The sequence below is a fragment of the Heterodontus francisci genome, chromosome 7 (assembly GCF_036365525.1).
Source record: "Heterodontus francisci isolate sHetFra1 chromosome 7, sHetFra1.hap1, whole genome shotgun sequence".
Taxonomy (NCBI): Eukaryota; Metazoa; Chordata; class Chondrichthyes; order Heterodontiformes; family Heterodontidae; genus Heterodontus; species Heterodontus francisci.
Window position 1 is genome coordinate 22,121,442 of NC_090377.1, and position 19,594 is coordinate 22,141,035.

Here is a 19,594-nt window from a genome sequence, read left to right on the forward strand (position 1 = left end):
GAAATCATTTTGAGCAAAGATACATTTTAAGTTTTAAAAAATGGTTAACAAGAATGTTTGGGTATTTTGTATATGAAGGGATAAAAAGGGTTATCTATTCTGTCTATTAATAGTTATTTTTGATATATTTCGTGTTAAATGCATTTCACAGTTAGAATTTTTATCCTTATCCCACATTTTATACTTGGCACAGAGACTTAAAATAGAATTGTGAAGCACTTACCCAAATGTTGTCTTCTTGACGATACTGCTTCCAGTTCCTTCCAGTATCACTGAACATCAACAGGTAACTTATTACCCAGTCTGAACTACCATATCGACCTTGAGTTGCTATAGCTGTGATTTCTGTCCTCTCACCAAGATCTATCTGCAGCCATTGGTATTTGTTCGATTCCAGTGGGGACCATCCACCTGCACCTGAAATACAATTTTTTTAAAAAGCCATTGGTAACAAAAGGTGTTACTGACTCCCCTAAAGTGTGGGTAAGCAAATCTCAAATTAGTTTAGGTACCTGCACATTTTATTATTAAAATAAAAGTCTCCATTAACAGAAAACAATACAATGCTAATTTTAGATGATTTATAAAGAAGATGTGATTGTTCTATATGAACCAATGGTGAGAATGTGGAGCTTGCTGCCACATGTGGAGTGCTTGAGGCAAGTAACAAATGCATTTAAGGGGAAGTTGAAGAAGTACATGAGGGAGAAACATATAGAAAGATATGCGATTGTGTGAAGTGAAGTAAGGTGGGAGGAGGCTCACGTGGAGCATAAACATTGGTATAGACCTGTTGGGCGGAATGATCTGTTTCTCTGAACGTATTCAGGCATTTTCCCAACATGTTTTTTTGTCCCATTCAGTAGCTAACTATAGAATGGTCCCAAGTTGCTGGGCACTGCTAGGGCATTACAATTAGCCCCAGTACCCTTGGGTTAGGAAGAGGAAATTTGGATTGTATTTCCACTCCAGATTGCAATTATTTGAGCTCTGCTAAATTACACTAGACCTATTTTTTTCCCCGGTTTGTTTTTTTTGTCCAAATAATACAGATTTCCTGGAACAAAGCAGAGGAAAAAGGTGTTGAAATTTGTTACATCAGTTCTTTAGCAACCTTTTACCGCCCCTGTCCTCCAAGGTTACCCCCAAGGTCAGCCATCTGATTGAATGCTTACATCTACTCCAGGCACAAAGGCTACACAAATCAGGTGGGACTGACTCCCACCACACTTTTCTGAGACTAGATGCCTAAACAGAGCAGTGCCCACAATTGGTCATTAGTGCTTGTTGCCAGCCTTGCTCAGATTGCCATCTAGTCATCATCATCATGGGGGTGACTGCTGGAAGCAAGCCTAAGTTGCAACAACCAGTGTCGGCTAAAAAATTTTCAGACCAGATAGTATAATTAAACACAGTTAAAACAAATTGTCAGGGGAAAAAAAAACAGAAGCAGAGAAATTCAGAATGAAGTAGATAAAGAGTTATAATTGGCTTATCTGACAGGAGGTGTAAACCAGCACCAATACAGACTGGCATAAGAGGGGACAAAGCAGTCATGTGGGTATGAGGACTGGCACTGACACAAACAAAAAGGACTAAAAGAACCAGCACTGTGTCAGACAAAGCAAGACAAAGACAGAGGTAAAGGAGCAGCAGCACTGGTATCAGTGTGCTGTAAATTGGCAGAGAGAGGTTTAATGATTCTGAGAGTGAGATCTATTGGATTCAGCCAATAATTTCATACAAAATATGGTCTTATTCCTAAATTTTGAGGAAAAGGATGACATAGATCGATTCCTGGGATGAGAAACTGGTTCTATGAGGAAAGATGGAGTAGAACAGGCTGATATTCACAACCGCTTAGACTGAGAGGTGATTTCATTGAAACATATATCAGATGCTGAGAGGTTGCTTTCCCCTGGCTGGAGAGTCTAGAACTAGGGGGCATAGTCTCAGAATAAGGGGTCAGCCATTTAGGACTGAGATGAGGAGAAATTTCTTCTCTGAGGGTTGTGAATCTTTGCAATTCTCTACCTCAGAGGACTGTAGATGTTCAGTCACCTATTTCTTACAGACACATTATTAGGGAATTTAAATTGTTAGCAAAGTATCATTAGTAGGAAAAAAAGTATGGTATGAAAGGTCCGATCAGTCTACTCTCGATCATCAGCAAAGCGATGGAAGGTGTTGTTGACAGTGTCATCAAGCAGCACTTACACAACAATAACCTACCCATAGGTCCTTAGTTTGGGTTCAGCCAGGGCCACTCGGCTCCAGACTTCATTATAGCCTTGGTTCAAACATGGACAATAGAGTTGAATTCAAGAGATGAGGTGAGAATGACTGCCCTTGACATCAAGGCAGCATTTGACCAAGTATGGCATCAAGGAGCCCTAGCAAAACTGGAGTCAATGGGAATCGGAAAACTCTCCACTCATTGGAGTTATACTTCGCACAAAGGACGATGGTTGTGGTTGTTGGAGGTCAATCATCTCAGTGCTAAGATACGGTTGGGGGGGTGGGTACCTACCTGAGGAAAGTCACAGTGGCCGGGTCTCTGGCACTGAGCCTGGCTCAGTGGCTCAGAAGGGAAGGGGGGAGAATAGGAGAGCGATAGTGATAGGAGATTCAATGGTTAGAGGAATAGACAGGAGATTCTGTGGTCGCAAACGAGACTCCCGGATGGTATGTTGCCTCCCGGGTGCCAGGGTCAGGGATGTCTCGGATCGAGTCCACAGGATTCTTAAGGGGGAGGGGGAGCAGCCAGAGGTTGTGGTGCATATCGGTACCAATGACATAGCTAGGAAAAGGGATGAGGACCTGAAAAGCGAATATAGGGACTTAGGTTGGAAGCTGAAAGGCAGGACGAGCAGAGTAGTAATCTCAGGATTGTTACCAGTGCCACGTGCTAGTGAGGCTAGAAACAGGGAGCGAGTGCAGCTGAACACGTGGCTACAGAACTGGTGTAGGAGGGAGGGATTCAGATATGTGGATCATTGGGATAGCTTCTGGGGAAGGTGGGACCTGTACAAGAAGGGCGGGTTGCATCTGAACTGGAGGGGCACCAATATCCTGGGCGGGAGGTTTGCTAGAGCTCTTCAGGAGGGTTTAAACTAGTTTGGCAGGGGGATGGGAACCGGAGCCACGGATCAGTGGATGGGGTAGCTGTTGAACAGGCAGATACCGAGTGCAGAGAGTCTGTGAGGAAGGTTAGACAGTTGACAGGGCAAAGTTGCATCCAGTATGATGGGTTGAAGTGTGTCTATTTTAACGCAAGAAGTGTCAGGAATAAGGGTGATGATCTTAGAGCATGGATCAGTACTTGGAGCTGTGATGTTGTGGCCATTACGGAGACGTGGATATCACAGGGGCAGGAATGGATGTTGGATGTTCCGGGGTTCAGATGTTTCAAAAGGAATAGGGAGGGAAGTAAAAGAGGTGGGGGAGTGGCATTGTTAATCAGGGATAGTATCACAGCTGCAGAAAGGGAGGTCGTCGAGGAGGGTTTGTCTACTGAGTCATTATGGGTGGAAGTTAGAAACAGGAAAGAGCAGTCACTTTGTTGGGAGCTTTCTATAGACCCCTCAATAGCAACAGAGACATGGAGGAACAGATTGGGAGGCAGATTTTGGAAAGGTGCAAAAGTAACAGGGTTGTTGTCATGGGTGACTTCAACTTCCCTAATATTGATTGGAACCTCCTTCGTGCAAATAGTTTGGATGGAGCAGTTTTTGTCAGGTGTGTCCAGGAAGGTTTCCTGACTCAATATGTAGATAGGCCGACTAGAGGGGAGACTATGTTGGACTTGGTGCTTGGCAATGAACCAGGCCAGGTGGCAGATCTCTCGGTGGGAGAGCATTTCGGTGATAGTGATCACAACTCCCTGACCTTTACTATAGTCATGGAGAGGGACAGGAGCAGATGGTATGGGAAAATATTTAACTGGGGGAGGGGGAATTACAATGCTATTAGGCAGGAACTGGGGAGCATAAATTGGGAACAGATGTTCTCAGGGAAATGCACGACAGAAATGTGGAGGTTGTTTAGGGAGCACTTGCTGTGACTGCTGGATAGGTTTGTCCCGATGAGGCAGGGAAGGGATGGTAGGGTGAAGGAATCTTGGATGACAAGAGATGTGGAACAGCGAGTCAAGAGGAAGAAGGAAGCTTACTTAAGGTTGAGGAAGCAAGGATCAGACAGGGCTCTAGAGGGTTACAAGGTAGCCAGGAAGAAAATGAAGAATGGACTTAGGAGAGCTAGAAGGGGACATGAAAAAGTCTTGGCGGGTAGGATTAAGGAAAATCCCAAGGCGTTCTACACTTATGTGAGGAACAAGAGAATGGCCAGATTGAGGGTAGGGCCGATCAGGGATAGTGGAGGGAACTTGTGCCTGGAGTCGGAGGAGGTAGGGGAGGTACTAAATGAATACTTTGCTTCAGTATTCACTAGTGAGAGGGACCTGGTCGTTTGTGAGGACAGCGTGGAACAGGCTGATATACTCGAACAGGTTGAGGTTAAGAGGGAGGATGTGCTGGAAATTTTGAATGATATGAGGACAGATAAGTCCCCGGGGCCAGACGGGATATACCCAAGGATATTACGGGAAGCAAGGGAAGAGATTGCTGCGCCTTTGGCGATGATCTTTGCGTCTTCACTGTCCACTGGAGTAGTACCGGATGATTGGAGGGTGGCAAATGTTGTTCCCTTGTTCAAGAAAGGGAATAGGGATAACCCTGGGAATTATAGACCAGTCAGTCTTACGTCGGTAGTGGGCAAATTATTGGAGAGGATTCTGAGAGACAGGATTTATGATTATTTGGAAAAGCATGGTTTGATTAGAGACAGTCAGCATGGCTTTGTGAGGGGCAGGTCATGCCTCACAAGCCTTATTGAATTCCTTGAAGATGTGACAAAACACATTGATGAAGGAAGAGCAGTGGATGTGGTGTATATGGATTTTAGCAAGGCGTTTGATAAGGTTCCCCATGGTCGGCTCATTGAGAAAGTAAGGAGGCATGGGAGTCAGGGAAAGTTGGCTGTCTGGATACAAAATTGGCTGGCCCATAGAAGTCAGAGGGTGGTAGTAGATGGAAAGTATTCAGCCTGGAGCTCGGTGACCAGTGGTGTTCCACAAGGATCTGTTCTGGGACCTCTGCTCTTTGTGATTTTTATAAATGACTTGGATGAGGAAGTGGAAGGCTGGGTTAGCAAGTTTGCCGATGACACGAAGGTTGCTGGAGTTGTGGATAGTGTGGAAGGCTGTTGTAGGTTGCAACGGGACATTGACAGGATGCAGAGCTGGGCTGAGAAGTGGCAGATGGAGTTCAACCTGGAAAAGTGTGAAGTGATTCATTTTGGAAGGTCGAATTTGAATGTGGAATACAGGCTTAAAGACAGGATTCTTGGTAGTGTGGAGGAACAGAGGGATCTTGGGGTCCATGTCCATAGATCGCACAAAGTTGCCACCCAAGTTGATAGAGTTGTTAAGAAGGCGTATGGTGTGTTGGCTTTCATTAACAGGGGGATTGTGTTTAAGAGCCGCGAGGTTATGCTGCAGCTCTATAAGGCCCTGGTTCGACCACACTTGGAATATTGTGTTCAGTTCTGGTCGCCTCATTATAGGAAGGATGTGAAAGCTTTAGAGAGGGTGCAGAGGAGATTTACCAGGATGCTGCCTGGACTGGAGGGCATGTCCTACGAAGAAAGATTGAGGGAGCTAGGGCTTTTCTCATTGGAGCAAAGAAGGATGAGAGGTGACTTGATAGTGGGGTACAAGATGATGAGAGGCATAGATAGAGTGGATAGTCAGAGACTTTTTCCCAGGGTGGAAAGGGCTACCATCAGGGGGCATAATTTTGAGGTGATTGGAGGAAGGTTTCGGGGAGATGTCAGAGGTAGGTTCTTTACACAGAGAGTGGTGGGTGCGTGGAATGCGCTGCCAGCGGTGGTAGTAGAAGCAGATACATTAGGGGCATTTAAGCAACTCTTGGATAGGTACATGGATGATAGTAGAATGAAAGGTAGGTAGTTAGTTTGATCTTAGAGTAGGTTAAAGGTTCGGCACAACATCGTGGGCCAAAGGGCCTGTACTGTGCTGTACTGTTCTATGTTCTATGTTCTATCCCTGCAAGAGTTCTTCAGGTCTTCAGGTTAGTGTCCTCGGCCCAACCATCTTCAGCTGCTTCATCAATGACCTTCCTTCAATCATAAGGTCAGAAGTGGGAATATACTCTGCACAATGTACAGTACCGTTTGTAACTCATCAGATGCTGAAGCAGTCTATTCCTGCCTGCAGCAAGACCGGATCAACATTTAGGCTTGGGCTGATAAGTGGCAAGTAACATTTGCCCCACACAAGTGCCAGGCCATGACCATCTCCAACTATCTCCCCTTGACATTCAATGGAATTATCATGCTGCCGTCTCCCACTATCAACTTCTTGGGTCGGGGAGAGGGGGTTACCATTGACCAGCAACTTAACTGGACCAGCCATATAAACATTGTGGCTGGGAAATCTGTGGTGAGTAGCTCACCTCCTGACTCTCCAAAGCCTCCCCACCATCTAGAATCATTAGAATGGTTACAGCACATAAGGAGGCCATTCGATCCGTCAAGTCTGTGCCAACGCCAGCTCTCAACAAAGGCAACTCAGCTGGTCCCACTCCCCTGGCTTTTTCCCATAGCCCTGCAAACTTTTTCTCTTCAGATAATCCAATACCCTATTGAAAGCGAAGATTGAATCTGCCTTCACCATACTGCTCAGGCAGCGCAATCCAGATCCTAACCACTCACTGCATTAAAAAATAAATTTACTCATGTCGCCTCTGGTTCTTTTGCCAGTCACCTTAAATCAGTGTCCCCGAGATCTCAACCCTTCCACTAATGGCAGCAGTTTAGCAATTTCACATCCTTCATGATTTTGGACACCTCAATCAAATCTCCTCTCAATCCTCTCTTCTCGAAGAAGAACAGTCTCCGCTTTGCCAATCTACCCTTGTAACTGAATTCTCCCAGCCCCGGAAATCTTTCCTGCATCCTCTCTAATGCCTTCATATCCTTCCTAAAATGTGCCCAGAATTGGACACACACCTCCAGCTGAGGCTGAACCAGTGTTTTATAAAAGTTCCTCTTACCTTCCATGGTTTTGTACTCAATATGCCTCTATTTATGAAGCCCAGAATCCCGCATGCCTTATTAACCACTTTCTCAACCTGCCCTCCCATCTTCAGCGATCCGCGCACATATACACCCAGGTCCCTCTGCTCCTGTAATAGAACAGTGACTACATTCAAAAAGTAGTTCATTGGCTATAAAGCTCTTTTAAGACGTTCAGTAGTCATGAAAGGTGCTATACGAATGCAAGTTGGTTGGTCCGCCCCTTTATTTATATCACCTTTCCTTATTCCTACTAAAATGTATCACTCCACACTAAGGCACAAGTCAGGAGTTTGATGGACTACTCTCCACGTGCCTCACCAGTGCACAGTGTGCACCATATACAAGACACACTGCAGCAACTCAAAATCACAGAACAGTGACAGCGCAGAAGGAGGCCATTCAGCCCATCATGTCTGCACTGGCTCTCTGAAAGAGCAATTCTCTCAGTCCCATTCCCCTGCCTGCTCCCCATAACCCTGCAAATTCTTCCTTTTCCTATAACTGTCTAATTCCCTTTTGAATGCTTCAATTGAACCTGCCTCCACCACATTCTCAGGCAGCACATTCCAGACCTTAACCACTCATTGCATGAAAAAGTTTTTCCTCATGTCACTTTTGCTTCTCTTACCAAATACTTTAAATCTGTGCCCTCTCGTTCTCGATCCTTTTCATGAGTGGGAACAGTTTCTCTCTACCTACTCCGTCCAGACCCCTCATGATTTTGAATACCTCTATCAAATCACCTCTCTGCCTTCTCTTCTCTAAGGAAAACAGTCCTAACTTCATAACTGAAATTCCTCATCCCTGGAACCATTCTCGTGAATCTCTTCTGCACTCTCTCCAATGCCCTTACATCTTTCCTCAAGTGCAGCACCCAGAATTGGATGCAATACTCTCGCTGAGGCCAAACTAGTGTCTTATACAAGTTCAACATAACTTCCTTGCTCGTAACATAGAGTGATACAGCACTGAAACAGGCCCTTCATCCCACTGAGTCTGTGCTGACCATCAACCACCCATTTATACTAATCCTACATAAATCCCATATTCCCTACCACATCCCCACCTTCCCTCAATTCTCCTACCACCTACCTGCACTAGGAGCAATTTACAATGGCCAATTTACCTATCAACCTGCAAGTCTTTGACTGTGGGAGGAAACCAGAGCACCCGGCAGAAACACATGCAGTCACGGGGAAAACTTGCAAACTCCGCACAGGCAGTACCCAGAACTGAACCCAGGTCGCTGGAGCTGCGAGGCTGCAGTGCTAACCACTGCACCACTGTGCCTATGCCTCTATTCGTAAAGCCCAGGATACTGTATGCTTTATAAACTGCTCTCTCAACCTGTCCTGCCACCTTTTAATGACATGCACATAAACACCTACATCCCTCTGCTCCTGCACCCCTTTTAGAATTGTGCCCTTTATTCTACATTGTCTCTCCATGTTCTTCCTCCCAAAATGAATCACCTCATATTTCTCTGCATTGGACTTCATCTGCCACCTTCTGCCCATTCCACCAACTTGTCTGTGTCCTTTTGAAGTTCTACACCATCCTCCTCACAGTTCACAATGCTTCCAAGTTCCGTATCATCTGCAAACTTTGAAACTGTGCCCTGTACGCCAAGGTTTAGGTCATTAATATATATCAGGAAAAGCAAGGGTCCCACCACTGATCCCTGGGGAACTCTACTACAAACCTGCCTCCAGTCCGAAAAACATCCATTCACCACTACTCTTTGTTTCTTGTCACTCAGCCAATTTCGTATCCATGTTGCTACCGTCCCTTTTATTCTATGAGCTACAAGTTTGCTCACAAATCTATTGTGTGGCACTGTATCAAATGTCTTTTGAAAGTCCATGTACACCACATCAACAGCATTGCCCTCATCAACCCTCTCTGTTACCTCCTCAAAATCTCCAGAAAGTTAGTTAAACATGATTTTCCCTTAAGAAATCCATGCTGGCTTTCCTCAATTAACTCGCATTTGACCAGATGACTGTTAATTCTGTCCCGAATTATTTTTTCTAGAAGTTTTCCCACCACCCACGTTAAACTGACTAGCCTGTGGTTGCTCGGCTTATGTTTACGCCCTTTTTTGAACAAGGGTGTGACATTTTCAATTCTCCAGTCCTCTGGCACCACCCCTGTGTCTAAGGGAGACTGAAAAATTATGGCCAGTGCCTCTGCAATTTCTACCTTTGCTTCCCTCAGTATCCTTGGATGCATCTCACCTGGCCCTGGTTCTTTATCCACTTTAAGTTCAGACAGCCTATCTAATACTTCTTTATCAATTTTAAACCCCTCTAGTGTCTGATTTACCTCCTCTCTCAACATTGTCTGGGTTGCATCTTCTTCCTTGGTAAAGACAGTGCAAAGTATTCATTTAATACCTCAGCTTTGCCCTCTACCTTCATATTTATGTCCCCTCTCTGGTTTCTAATCAGCCCCACTCCTCCTTTTACCACCCTTTTTTACTATTTATATGCCTATAGAAAACTTTGGGATTTCCTTTAATGCTAGCTACCAGTTTTGCTTCCCTCCAATCTGAGCACCCTCTCCAGGTTCCCATCCCCCTGATAATTTAGTTTAAACCCTCCCCAACAGCACGAGAAAAACTCCCAGCAAGGATATTCGTCCCAGTCCAGCTAAGAAGAAATCCACCCATCTCCAACTCGCCAAGCCTCCTTCGACAGCACCTTCCAAACATGCGAACTCTATCACCAAGAAGGACAAGGGCAGCAGATACATGGGGTTCCCCTCCAAGCCACACACCAGCCTGACTTGGAAATATATCGCCATTTCTTCACTGTCACTGGGTCAAAATCCTGGAACTCCCTGCCTGACAGCACTGTGTGCATACCTGCACCAGATGGACTGCAGCAGTTCAAGAAGGCAGCTCACCACCTTCTCGAGGGTAATTAGGGATGGGCAAGGAACACTGGCCTCGCTAGCAGCACTCATCCCATGAACAACTTTAGTTAGGCCACACTTAGAATATTGCGTGCAATTCTGGTCACCACACTACCAGAAGGATGTGGAAGCTTTGGAGAGGGTACAGAAGAGGTTTACCAGGATGTTGCCTGGTCTGGAGGGCATTAGCTATGAGGAGAGGTTGGATAAACTCAGATTGTTTTCACTGGAACGACGGAGGTGGAGGGGCGACATGATAGAGGTTTACAAAGTTATGAGCGGCATGGACAGAGTGGATAGTCAGAAGCTTTTTCCCAGGGTGGAAGAGTCAGTTACTAGGGGACATAGGTTTAAGGTGAGAGGGGCAAAGTTTAGAGGGGATGTGCGAGGCAAGTTTTTTACACAGAGGGTGGTGAGTGCCTGGTACTTGCTGCCGGGGGAGGTGGTGGAAGCAGGTATGATAGCGACGTTCAAGAGGCATCTTGACAAATACATGAATAGGATGGGAATAGAGGGATACGGTCCCCGGAAGTGCAGAAGTTTTAGTTTAGGCAGGCATCAAGATCGGCGTAGGCTTGGAGGGCCGAATGGCCTGTTCCTGTGCTGTACTGTTCTTTGTCCTTTGTTCTTTGTCCTAAAGAATAAGTTGTCTCAGGCTAGTTAAGGATACGGTTGGTTGGAGAAGACCAAGAAGAGCATGGGGAGTTCCCAATTACTCCCACGTATTTTATTTTTGTCGATATTCTTATTGGCGTTTATCCTGCAATAGTGTCTGTGCTAATGCAAATATTTTTTCTCCACACTTTATTTAAGGAAACCATGCAATATATACCATATCAAAAATATAGCAATTTTGCGTATACAATATTAATTATAGGCAAGATTTTCACCAAGCATTACTTCAAAAGTATAAACAGGAAAATTGGACTTTAGACATAAATGAAAATTAATGATTTTTTTAATTAAATAGTTTATCTTTTATATAGTTCCTTTTCAGATCACAACTTCTCAGATTATTTTTTGAAGTGCAGTGGCTCATTTTAACCACCTACCGTTTCTAATTTGCATTCACAAATTCTGAAATGTAAAATGATCAAATTTGCAGATGATACAAAAAGGAGGGAGCAGTTGATTGAATCTGAAGGGGCAACAGTAAGCTGTAAAATATGCAAATAGTTGGAACAGTTGCAGATAAAATTTAACATGGCTAACACACAGTGATGTATATACTAAAATTTGCCAACATATGTACTCCATCGAGGATCAACTTTAAAGGGATTCTGAGATATTAGTTTCAGCAATTAACCAAGCAACTATGCAGCCAAAGTAGAGGATGTCAGGAGAAGTCAGATTTAAACCGGTCATAGAACTCTGTTGTGGGGAAAGACTGACAAAGCTTGATCCTTTCAGCCTTGAAAGGAGACAACCATTGAAGATCTCATAAATGTTTATAAAATAATAAAATCATGGAAAAAGTAAACTCAGAACACCACTTCAAAATAGCTGGTCGAATAAACAGAAACATTACCTAGACTTTAGAAAATAAGCTGGAGCAGAAGAGTAAACGGATATAGGAATACAGGTGAACAAATTATTGAAAGCACCATCACAGATCAGCAAAGCAATTAAAAATACTAACAAAGCACTAGGATTTATTTGAGGGTATAAAATTTAAAAGTAATGAAGTTATGTTAAACTCGTATCGGACCCTGGTCAGGCTGAAATACTGTGCACAGCTCTGGTCTCTATGCTACAAAAAAGACATAGAAGCACTGTTCAAAAATAAAAGATTTACAAGGATGGTACCAGATGTGAGAGATTGCAGCTATTGGGAGAGATTGAACCGGTTAGAGTCTTTTCCTTTATATTATGGAAGTGATTCTGTTTTATTGTTAAAATACTTCTTGCAGAATTCATAGTCAAACTGAATAAATGTTGGACCTTTTTTTTCAAAAAGGCACTGAAAGAACTAGTTTGGCAACAATGTTTACTGGTTGCCACAGACTCAAGTTTAACAAAGAAATAACAGAAACCCCGGTAACAGGGAATTGTGGGCAGAGAAATCAGTCATGCGCCCCTTAATAGGACAAGCCCAGGACCAGCAGTGTGCACCTGAGAGGGTAGCAAACTCTCAAGCTTTTGGTTGTAGTGTCAGTGTGTTTTACCTTCTGGAATGAGATAAAGTTAGCCTGCTGCTGAAGAAGTGTCAAGGAAGGAGAGATGACTACAACCCAAGTCCACTATGTCAATTCATCTTGTCTCCTGTCTGAAGAAAAGCCTGCTAAATTACTTCTCAACGCCACCTGAAAAGAACTATTCTAAAAGATCTCATTGACCCATTTATGTGTACTCGGAAGTTCGACAGTATGCCCATTTTGGAACATATATATCTCATCTGCTGTTTTCTTCAGGAATGAGCAAGTATTCAGCCCAAGTGTTTTTTTTTTGTCTGTAACAAAGCTCTGAACGAAAATCCCTTTTATTTTTCCAGTTAACCGGTGTATGTGTGTGTGAAGTGTGAGGGACTAATGTAAAAAGGGAACTTTAAAAAAAATTCAATCTGTGTGTATATGCTTTCCTTCATTACTGATTAAGACTTGTTTTATGATAAACTGATACTTTTGTTGTTCATTAAAGATACCTGATTAGTGGGTTCTATTCTGGGAAAAATAAAGTATATGATTGACCATATCAGTAAGTGGGAAAAAATTTAAATATATGTTGTGACCTGTGGAGAAGTGGGATTAGAATAAGCAGTGCACTCCTCCTGCCTCGGTCGTAACCTTTAGAAAAGAAAAGATTTATGGAAGAACTGAGAAGTCTTTAAAATTATGAATGACAGGATTGATGTGGAAAGAATGTTCCCACATCTGGGAGAATCCAAAATTACAGATGGTAACAATGATAGCTAATAAATCCAAAAGGGAAATAAGGTGAAATTCATTTACTCAGAGAGTCTTTAAAAAGCCAAACACGCAACCACAAGAAGTTGTTGAGGTAAATGAGAGAAAAACAAATTGAAAGATATGCTGAAAGGCTGGGTTGAGGCAGATGGAAAGGGAGGACAGTTGTGTAGAGTGTCAACACCAGCACAGACTAGTTGGGCTGAATGGGTTCCGTGTAATTCTATGTAAATTGTTATAATAGAAACAATGGGCACTCATAGAAACAAGTGAGAGGACAAATTTATCACCTGGATGGCAAGGTTTGTCCTTGCACAGTGATTAATCGATACATGGTGCAGTAGTAGGGGGCAAAACCTTTGAATCATTTAAGAAGTAGCTGAATGTTGTGATGGGAAAACTAAAGTTCATTCTTGATGGTTGAATGTTCTCCTTCACTGTTTGTATCTTGTGGTATTGTGTCATTGTTATTTGAGCAAATACTACAGGGACTCTGCATTCGCAAACAGTCATAAGATGAACAGCCAGTCAATCTGTCTTTTGGCAGTATTAGTTGATGGAGGAATGTTGAAACAGACTTTGCTATCTTCAGAGAGAATGGGTGTACTCACATAAGGAACATCGAAAGTTAGTACGCAGGTACAGCAAGCAATTAGGAAGGCAAATTGCATGTTGAGCTTTATTGCAAGGGATCGAAGTACAAGAATAAGGAAGTCTTGCTACAATTGTACAGGGCTTTGGTGAGACCACATCTGGAGTACTGTGTGTAGTTTTGGTCTCCATATCAAAGGAAGGGTATACTTGCCTTGGAGGCGGTACAGTGAAGATTCGTTAGATTGATTCCTGGAATTAGAGGGTTGTCCTATGATGAGAGGCTGAGTAAATTGGGCCTATACGCTCCGGAGTTTAGAAGGAGGGGTGATCTCATTGAAACTTACAAGATTCTTAAGGGGCTTGACACAATAGATACTGAGAGATTGTTTCTGTTGGCTGGGAATATGGAACATGGGGGCACAGTCTCAGAATAAGGGGTTGATTATTTAGGACTGAGATGAGGAGAAATTTCTTCACTCAGAGGGTTGTGAATCTTTGAAATTCTCTACCCAGGTGGGTTGTGGACGCTTCATCATTGAATATATTTAAGGCTGAAACTTTTGATTTCTCGGGGATTCAAGCGATATGGGGAGCAGGCGGGAACATGGAGTTGAGGCAGAAAATCAACCATCATTGTACTAAATGGCAGAGTAGGCTCAAGGGGCCATATGGTCTACTCTTGCTCCTGTTTCTTATCACAGAATCGTTACAGCGCAGGAGGCCATTTGGCCCATCGTGTCCGCACCGGTTCTCTAAAAACACAACTCCTTCAGTTCCATTGCCCTGTCCTCTCCCCATAACCCTGCACATTCTTCCTTTTCATATAACTAATTCCCTTTTTAATGCTTCAAGTGAACCTGCCTCCACCATGTTCTCAGACAGCACATTCCAGATCTTAACCCCTCGCTGTGTGGAAAAGGTTTTTCCTCTTGTGTTATGTTCTTACATTCAGGAAAATTCCCTGCTCTTCAAATAGTATCATGTGAATTTTTAACATCCATGTGATCAAATGGAACAGGCCAACAGCATCGAGGTTTAAAATCTCATCCAGCTAAATATCATGAAATATGTCTTTACATAAAAGAGTGATAATGATTTTGATTAGATTAGTAGAGGCAAAAGCCCTGGTTTAATTTACAATGCAGTTAGATATTATGATGGAAGATTAGGATATCAGGGGATGGGCTTTAATGGGCCAAATGAATCAGACTCACTGAAGTATCTCAGTCAATGCTCCCTTGAAGATGTTAGCAATCAGGATTTAAATGTTTTCAAAATGTGAAAAAACAAAGAGAAAATTAATACCCTCAATTATGATAGTATTAATAATTTGATGGAGGTATTCAAAATCATGAGGGGTCTGGACAAAATAGATAGGGAAAAACTGTTACCACTTGTGAAAGGATCGAGAACGAGGGGGCACAGATTTAAAGTGATTGGCAAAAGCGGCATGAAAAACTTCTTCACACAGCAAGTGGTTAGGATCTGGAATGCACTGTCTGAGATAGTGGTGGAGGCAGGTTCAATCGAGACATTCAAAAGGGAATTAGACTGTTATCTGAAAAGGAATGATGTGCGGGCGGGGAAATAGCATGAAGTGAATTGTTCATTTGGAGAGCTGGTGCAGACACGAAGGTCTGAATGGCCTCCTTTTGCACTGTAACAATTCTGTGATAATCCTCCATAAAGGTTTTTTTGAATTTTAACAAAGGAGTTCTGAAGGTGGGAGCCATTGTTTAACTTCATACCAAGCATAGCTTGAAGTACAAGATATAGCATTTGACCTTTTGCACTTATCAAGCTGACTGTCTTTTTATTATTCAAGACTGAAAGCAGCATAAATGTGAATAGTTGTTGATCAATTGCCTGCATCTTACCATCTCGTCTGTTCAGCTTTGCAAAGCCAGGGCTGTGGCTGCTAGACAACTCAGAGGAGGAATCGAACACCAACTGAGGCAAATCAGACACCAAGTGATCATCACAGTCATCTGCCAGATGAAGAAAAGCATTAAATTTAAATCAATTAGCTACACAATATGTTTCTGCTATTTTCCAAGTGCAGCAGAGAATCTTAACAAAACCTTTAGAGACCTAAATGGTTGTCAAGCTGAAACCGCTAACATATTGTCAACCAAAAATCTGTACAATTCATCAGACTAAGCACGTAAATTGATCTCTCATATATACTAAAGCAATTTATGCATTTATTTTTTCCACAGTTTCCATTTTTTGTTTTTATTTTCAATCCCTCTATAGGTTCCCTCTTTCCCCCAGCCAAACTACACCCTAGCCCAAATGAAAGGATCCTTCAGCGGTCTACTCGCAGTCCTCTGCCAATCAGCCAATATGAGATGAAGAAGAACGGAGCAGGTTAATTCATCTTTCTCTTAGATCCCTCACCAAAGTTCCATGTCTTGAACTAATGCCTCCTCTTTAACAACTCAACTATGATTAGAGAACCCACTAGTGGAGGGATCTATCGCCAGGGGCATAGATTTAATGTAAGGTTTAGAGGGGATTTGAGGAAAAAAAATTTCACCCTGAAGGGGTGGTAGAGGCAGGAACCCTCACAACATTTAAGAAATATTTAGACGAGCACTTGAAACGCCGTTGCATACAAGGCTACGGGCCAAGTGCTGGAAAATGGGATTAGAATAGATAGGTGTTTGATGGCCGGCACAGACACGATGGGGCGAAGGGTCTGTTTCTGTGCTGTATAACTCTATGACTATGACTACATGAAGTGGGGTGCTTGGCCTGTATACAGTAGCAGAACACAGTAATAGAATAAGATGCTACACCAACAGAACAAGCTAAAGTGTTTCTTAGTTTACATCAATAAATTAATTAAACAGTAATGGCGGAATGAAGAAATGAAAAATATTTCCTATCTGGCTTTTTTTTTATAGATGCATTGTTTGCACAATATGAGACGTGATTGGAGAAAAATAGAACATAGACTGATGACTCAAACAATTACCCAGGTAGTTTCGATGAGCCGGGAATGACTTGGAAAAACTTGCACTGGGAAAATTATAAAGCTCTCTTAGCCTAATGTACACTCAAGGAATTCATTAATAACAATGCTTGAAAGTACTGACGTTCATCAGATCATAAATATTCACCACACTCACAGCTTCTGCCATGACAGATGGTTTCTAGTATACACACTCATTCAAAATGGGTAACGCTTTCAAAACAAATTATACTGATTTATTTTGTCTGTAAAATGATCCCAAGCTGTGTCATCCTATTAAGTAAAACACGATGAAGAGAGCATAAGTACAATGGAAATAAATAGTTTTAATCCACTTTAATATGCTGCTTTGTAAAACTTTTTATTCTAGATTTCAAGTTTTATTTTGTTTCATTAAATTATTACGGAATAAGATAGTTACTTTTTATTCAATTGGTATTATCGTCTTGTGGAACCTCAAGATCAAAATCTTAATGATTTCCAAGTCTTGCCAGTTTGTGTACATATCATTACACTCTTGGTAATTGTGATTATATCAAGTCCCACATTGTAGAAAATCATAATTTTCTGCTAAATATATACAGGATCTGTTACTTCATTTTAATTCACTTTATCAATGAACATTCAATAGCATGGCATTACAAGTCACGTGGTATAATTGCATCATTGTGGAAATCGCAATGCGAATCGTGACTTGTATTTGAATTATGGGACTCTGACTGCAGGCCACAGACATACTAAATTACAAGTTTGTTTTCCCTCTTATTTTCAAATGAATTACTTTTTTCTGAATCGTTTATAAGATTGAATATTTGAACTTTGGGGTCAGTGGCTCACTAACACACCAACTGATCCTCTATGCTTATAGTGTTATCTGGGCCAATTACTGTGTCAATGCCTGGCAAAACACACACCCCAAATTATGTCTTATTGTGTATATAATGTGCAGTGTTCTATGAGTAATGGCAGAGGGAAATAGAACAAACAATTGCTTTCTAATATTGCAAATAAAGAAATAACTGCACTTCAGTCTTGCAGAACATAGATTGCTAATATGTGCAAACCTGTTGTAGTTTTGATCTCCTTTGCTATCAGTCCTTAAACAACAAGGCACGATGAGAAAAGAAATTAGGGAAATAAAAATGAGTAATTGGAAATTCGTGTTCAATTGCATTATACACTTTATCGCTTTACACTTGACTAAAAATATTGATGAGAATAACAGTAGGATAACTTGGAAGTAGGACTTCCAAGAAAACAATTTTCCCGATTATGGGTGGGGGGAGAACGGAGGCAGGCAGGTGCATAATTTTGCACTGTTGGCTAGCTTGCCGGTTTGCTGGCACCATCTCACCTTTGGGCTATTTTCCTGCAGGCAGGATTGAGGGCAGAAGAGCTACCTGCCTGCAAGTGGTGGGTAGCTAATAAAGGTAAGATTAAGGCAAATTATCAGAGGCCCACCAGAATTTTACATTTGGCTTGCGGGGCATGCACCCCATGGCGTCAGGTACAGGGCAGCTGCCTGTGGCAGACCATGGGGGGAGGGAGGGGGAGGCCTGTGCTCCAGGCATGCTTTGAGGCCCTCTCTGCCGACCTGCCACAGCTGACGCCATAGATCGCCCTTTGGAGAGGTTCCCCCTCCACAATGGTGCCCTGGTCATTTTTAATTCAAAAGTTTAAAATGTTGCTTAGAGGGAGCCTCAAAATGGAGGCACACTCTCTCTCTATCTTTTACCTGCAATAGCAGGTTACAGCTCCTTACATGTTGGCTTTGAGAGCTGGCCTGCTATCTTTAATTTGACAGCGAGTGCACCCTCTCGCCACTATTTGACCATCCAGGACAAAGCAACACGCTTAATTGGCACCCCATCCATAAAAATTCGCTCCCTCCACCACCAACGCACAGTGGCAGCAGTGTGTACCATCTACAAAATGCACTCCAGCAATGCACCAAGGCTCCTTAGACAGCAACTTCCAAACCCACGACCTCTACCAACTAGAAGGACAAGGGCATCAAATGCATGGGAACACCACCACCTGCAAGTTCCCCTCCACATCACACACCATCCTGACTTGGAACTATATTGCCGTTCCTTCATGTCGCTGGGTAAAAATCCTGGAACTCCCTTCCTAACAGCACTGTGGGTATATCTACCCCACATGGACTGCAACAGTTCAAGAAGGCAGCTCACCACCACCTTCTCAAGGGCAATTAGGGATGGGCAATAAATGCTGGCATAGCCAGTGACGCCCACATCCCATGAATGAATTCTTAAAAAATAAAAATTTAGAGCAAATCATTGCTGGGTGACTGCTCCCTACACAGTGCGGGGTTGGGACTCCCATTTGACCCCGACCTCAGGATCCTGACACAAAACATAAAATCCTGTCCAAGGGTGACCCAAATTTTATTCAAAACGAAAAGAAAGTAGCTAATTACAAGGGAGAAAATTCTTAATGCCAGTCCATAGAAGAGCAGAAATGCTACTTTTATATAGGAAAAGTAATGTTTTAAGGGTGAAAATGCCACAAACATCATGTAATTTGTCGTTGAATCTATTTAGATTCATATGGGTTAAATGAATCAGGCCCAGGCACATGCAAGTGAAACCTCCAAAAAGCTTTGAAATATTTTAATTGTGGAATTTTGTACCTAATGAATTGCATGCTCAGGTCTATATCCCCAAACCCAACATCTACTTTTGTAGAATGCATGAGTGCTCTCATAGAATCATAGAGTTATACAGCATAGAAACAGGCCCTTCGGCCCATCGTGTCTGTGCTGGCCATCAAACACCTATTCTAATCCCATTTTCCAGCACTTGGCCCATAGCCTTGTATGCTATGGTGTTTCAAGGGCTCATCTAAATACTTCTTAAATGTTGTGAGGGTTCCTGCCTCTACCACCCCTTCAGGTAGTGTGTTCCAGATTCCAACCACCCTCTGGGTGAAATTTCTTTTCCTCAAACCCCCTCTAAACCTCCTGCCCCTTACCTTAAATCTATGCCCCCTGGTTATTGATCCCTCCGCTAAGGGAAAAGTTTCT

At 42.8% G+C, this 19,594-nt stretch overlaps 1 protein-coding gene across 1 annotated transcript in view; it reads right to left on the reverse strand.

The window, feature by feature from the left end:
• Window positions 1-15,566, reverse strand: part of LOC137371883 (contactin-associated protein-like 5) — a gene marked incomplete at its 5' end in the record, with an annotated part of 700,863 nt that extends 685,297 nt beyond the window's left edge. Inside the window, 2 exons of the mRNA XM_068034867.1 lie at window positions 224-417; window positions 15,449-15,566. Of these exons, the coding sequence (XP_067890968.1) occupies window positions 224-417; window positions 15,449-15,566 (312 nt within the window). The remainder of the gene's footprint in view (window positions 1-223; window positions 418-15,448) is intronic.
• Between the last annotated feature and the right edge of the window lie 4,028 nt (window positions 15,567-19,594).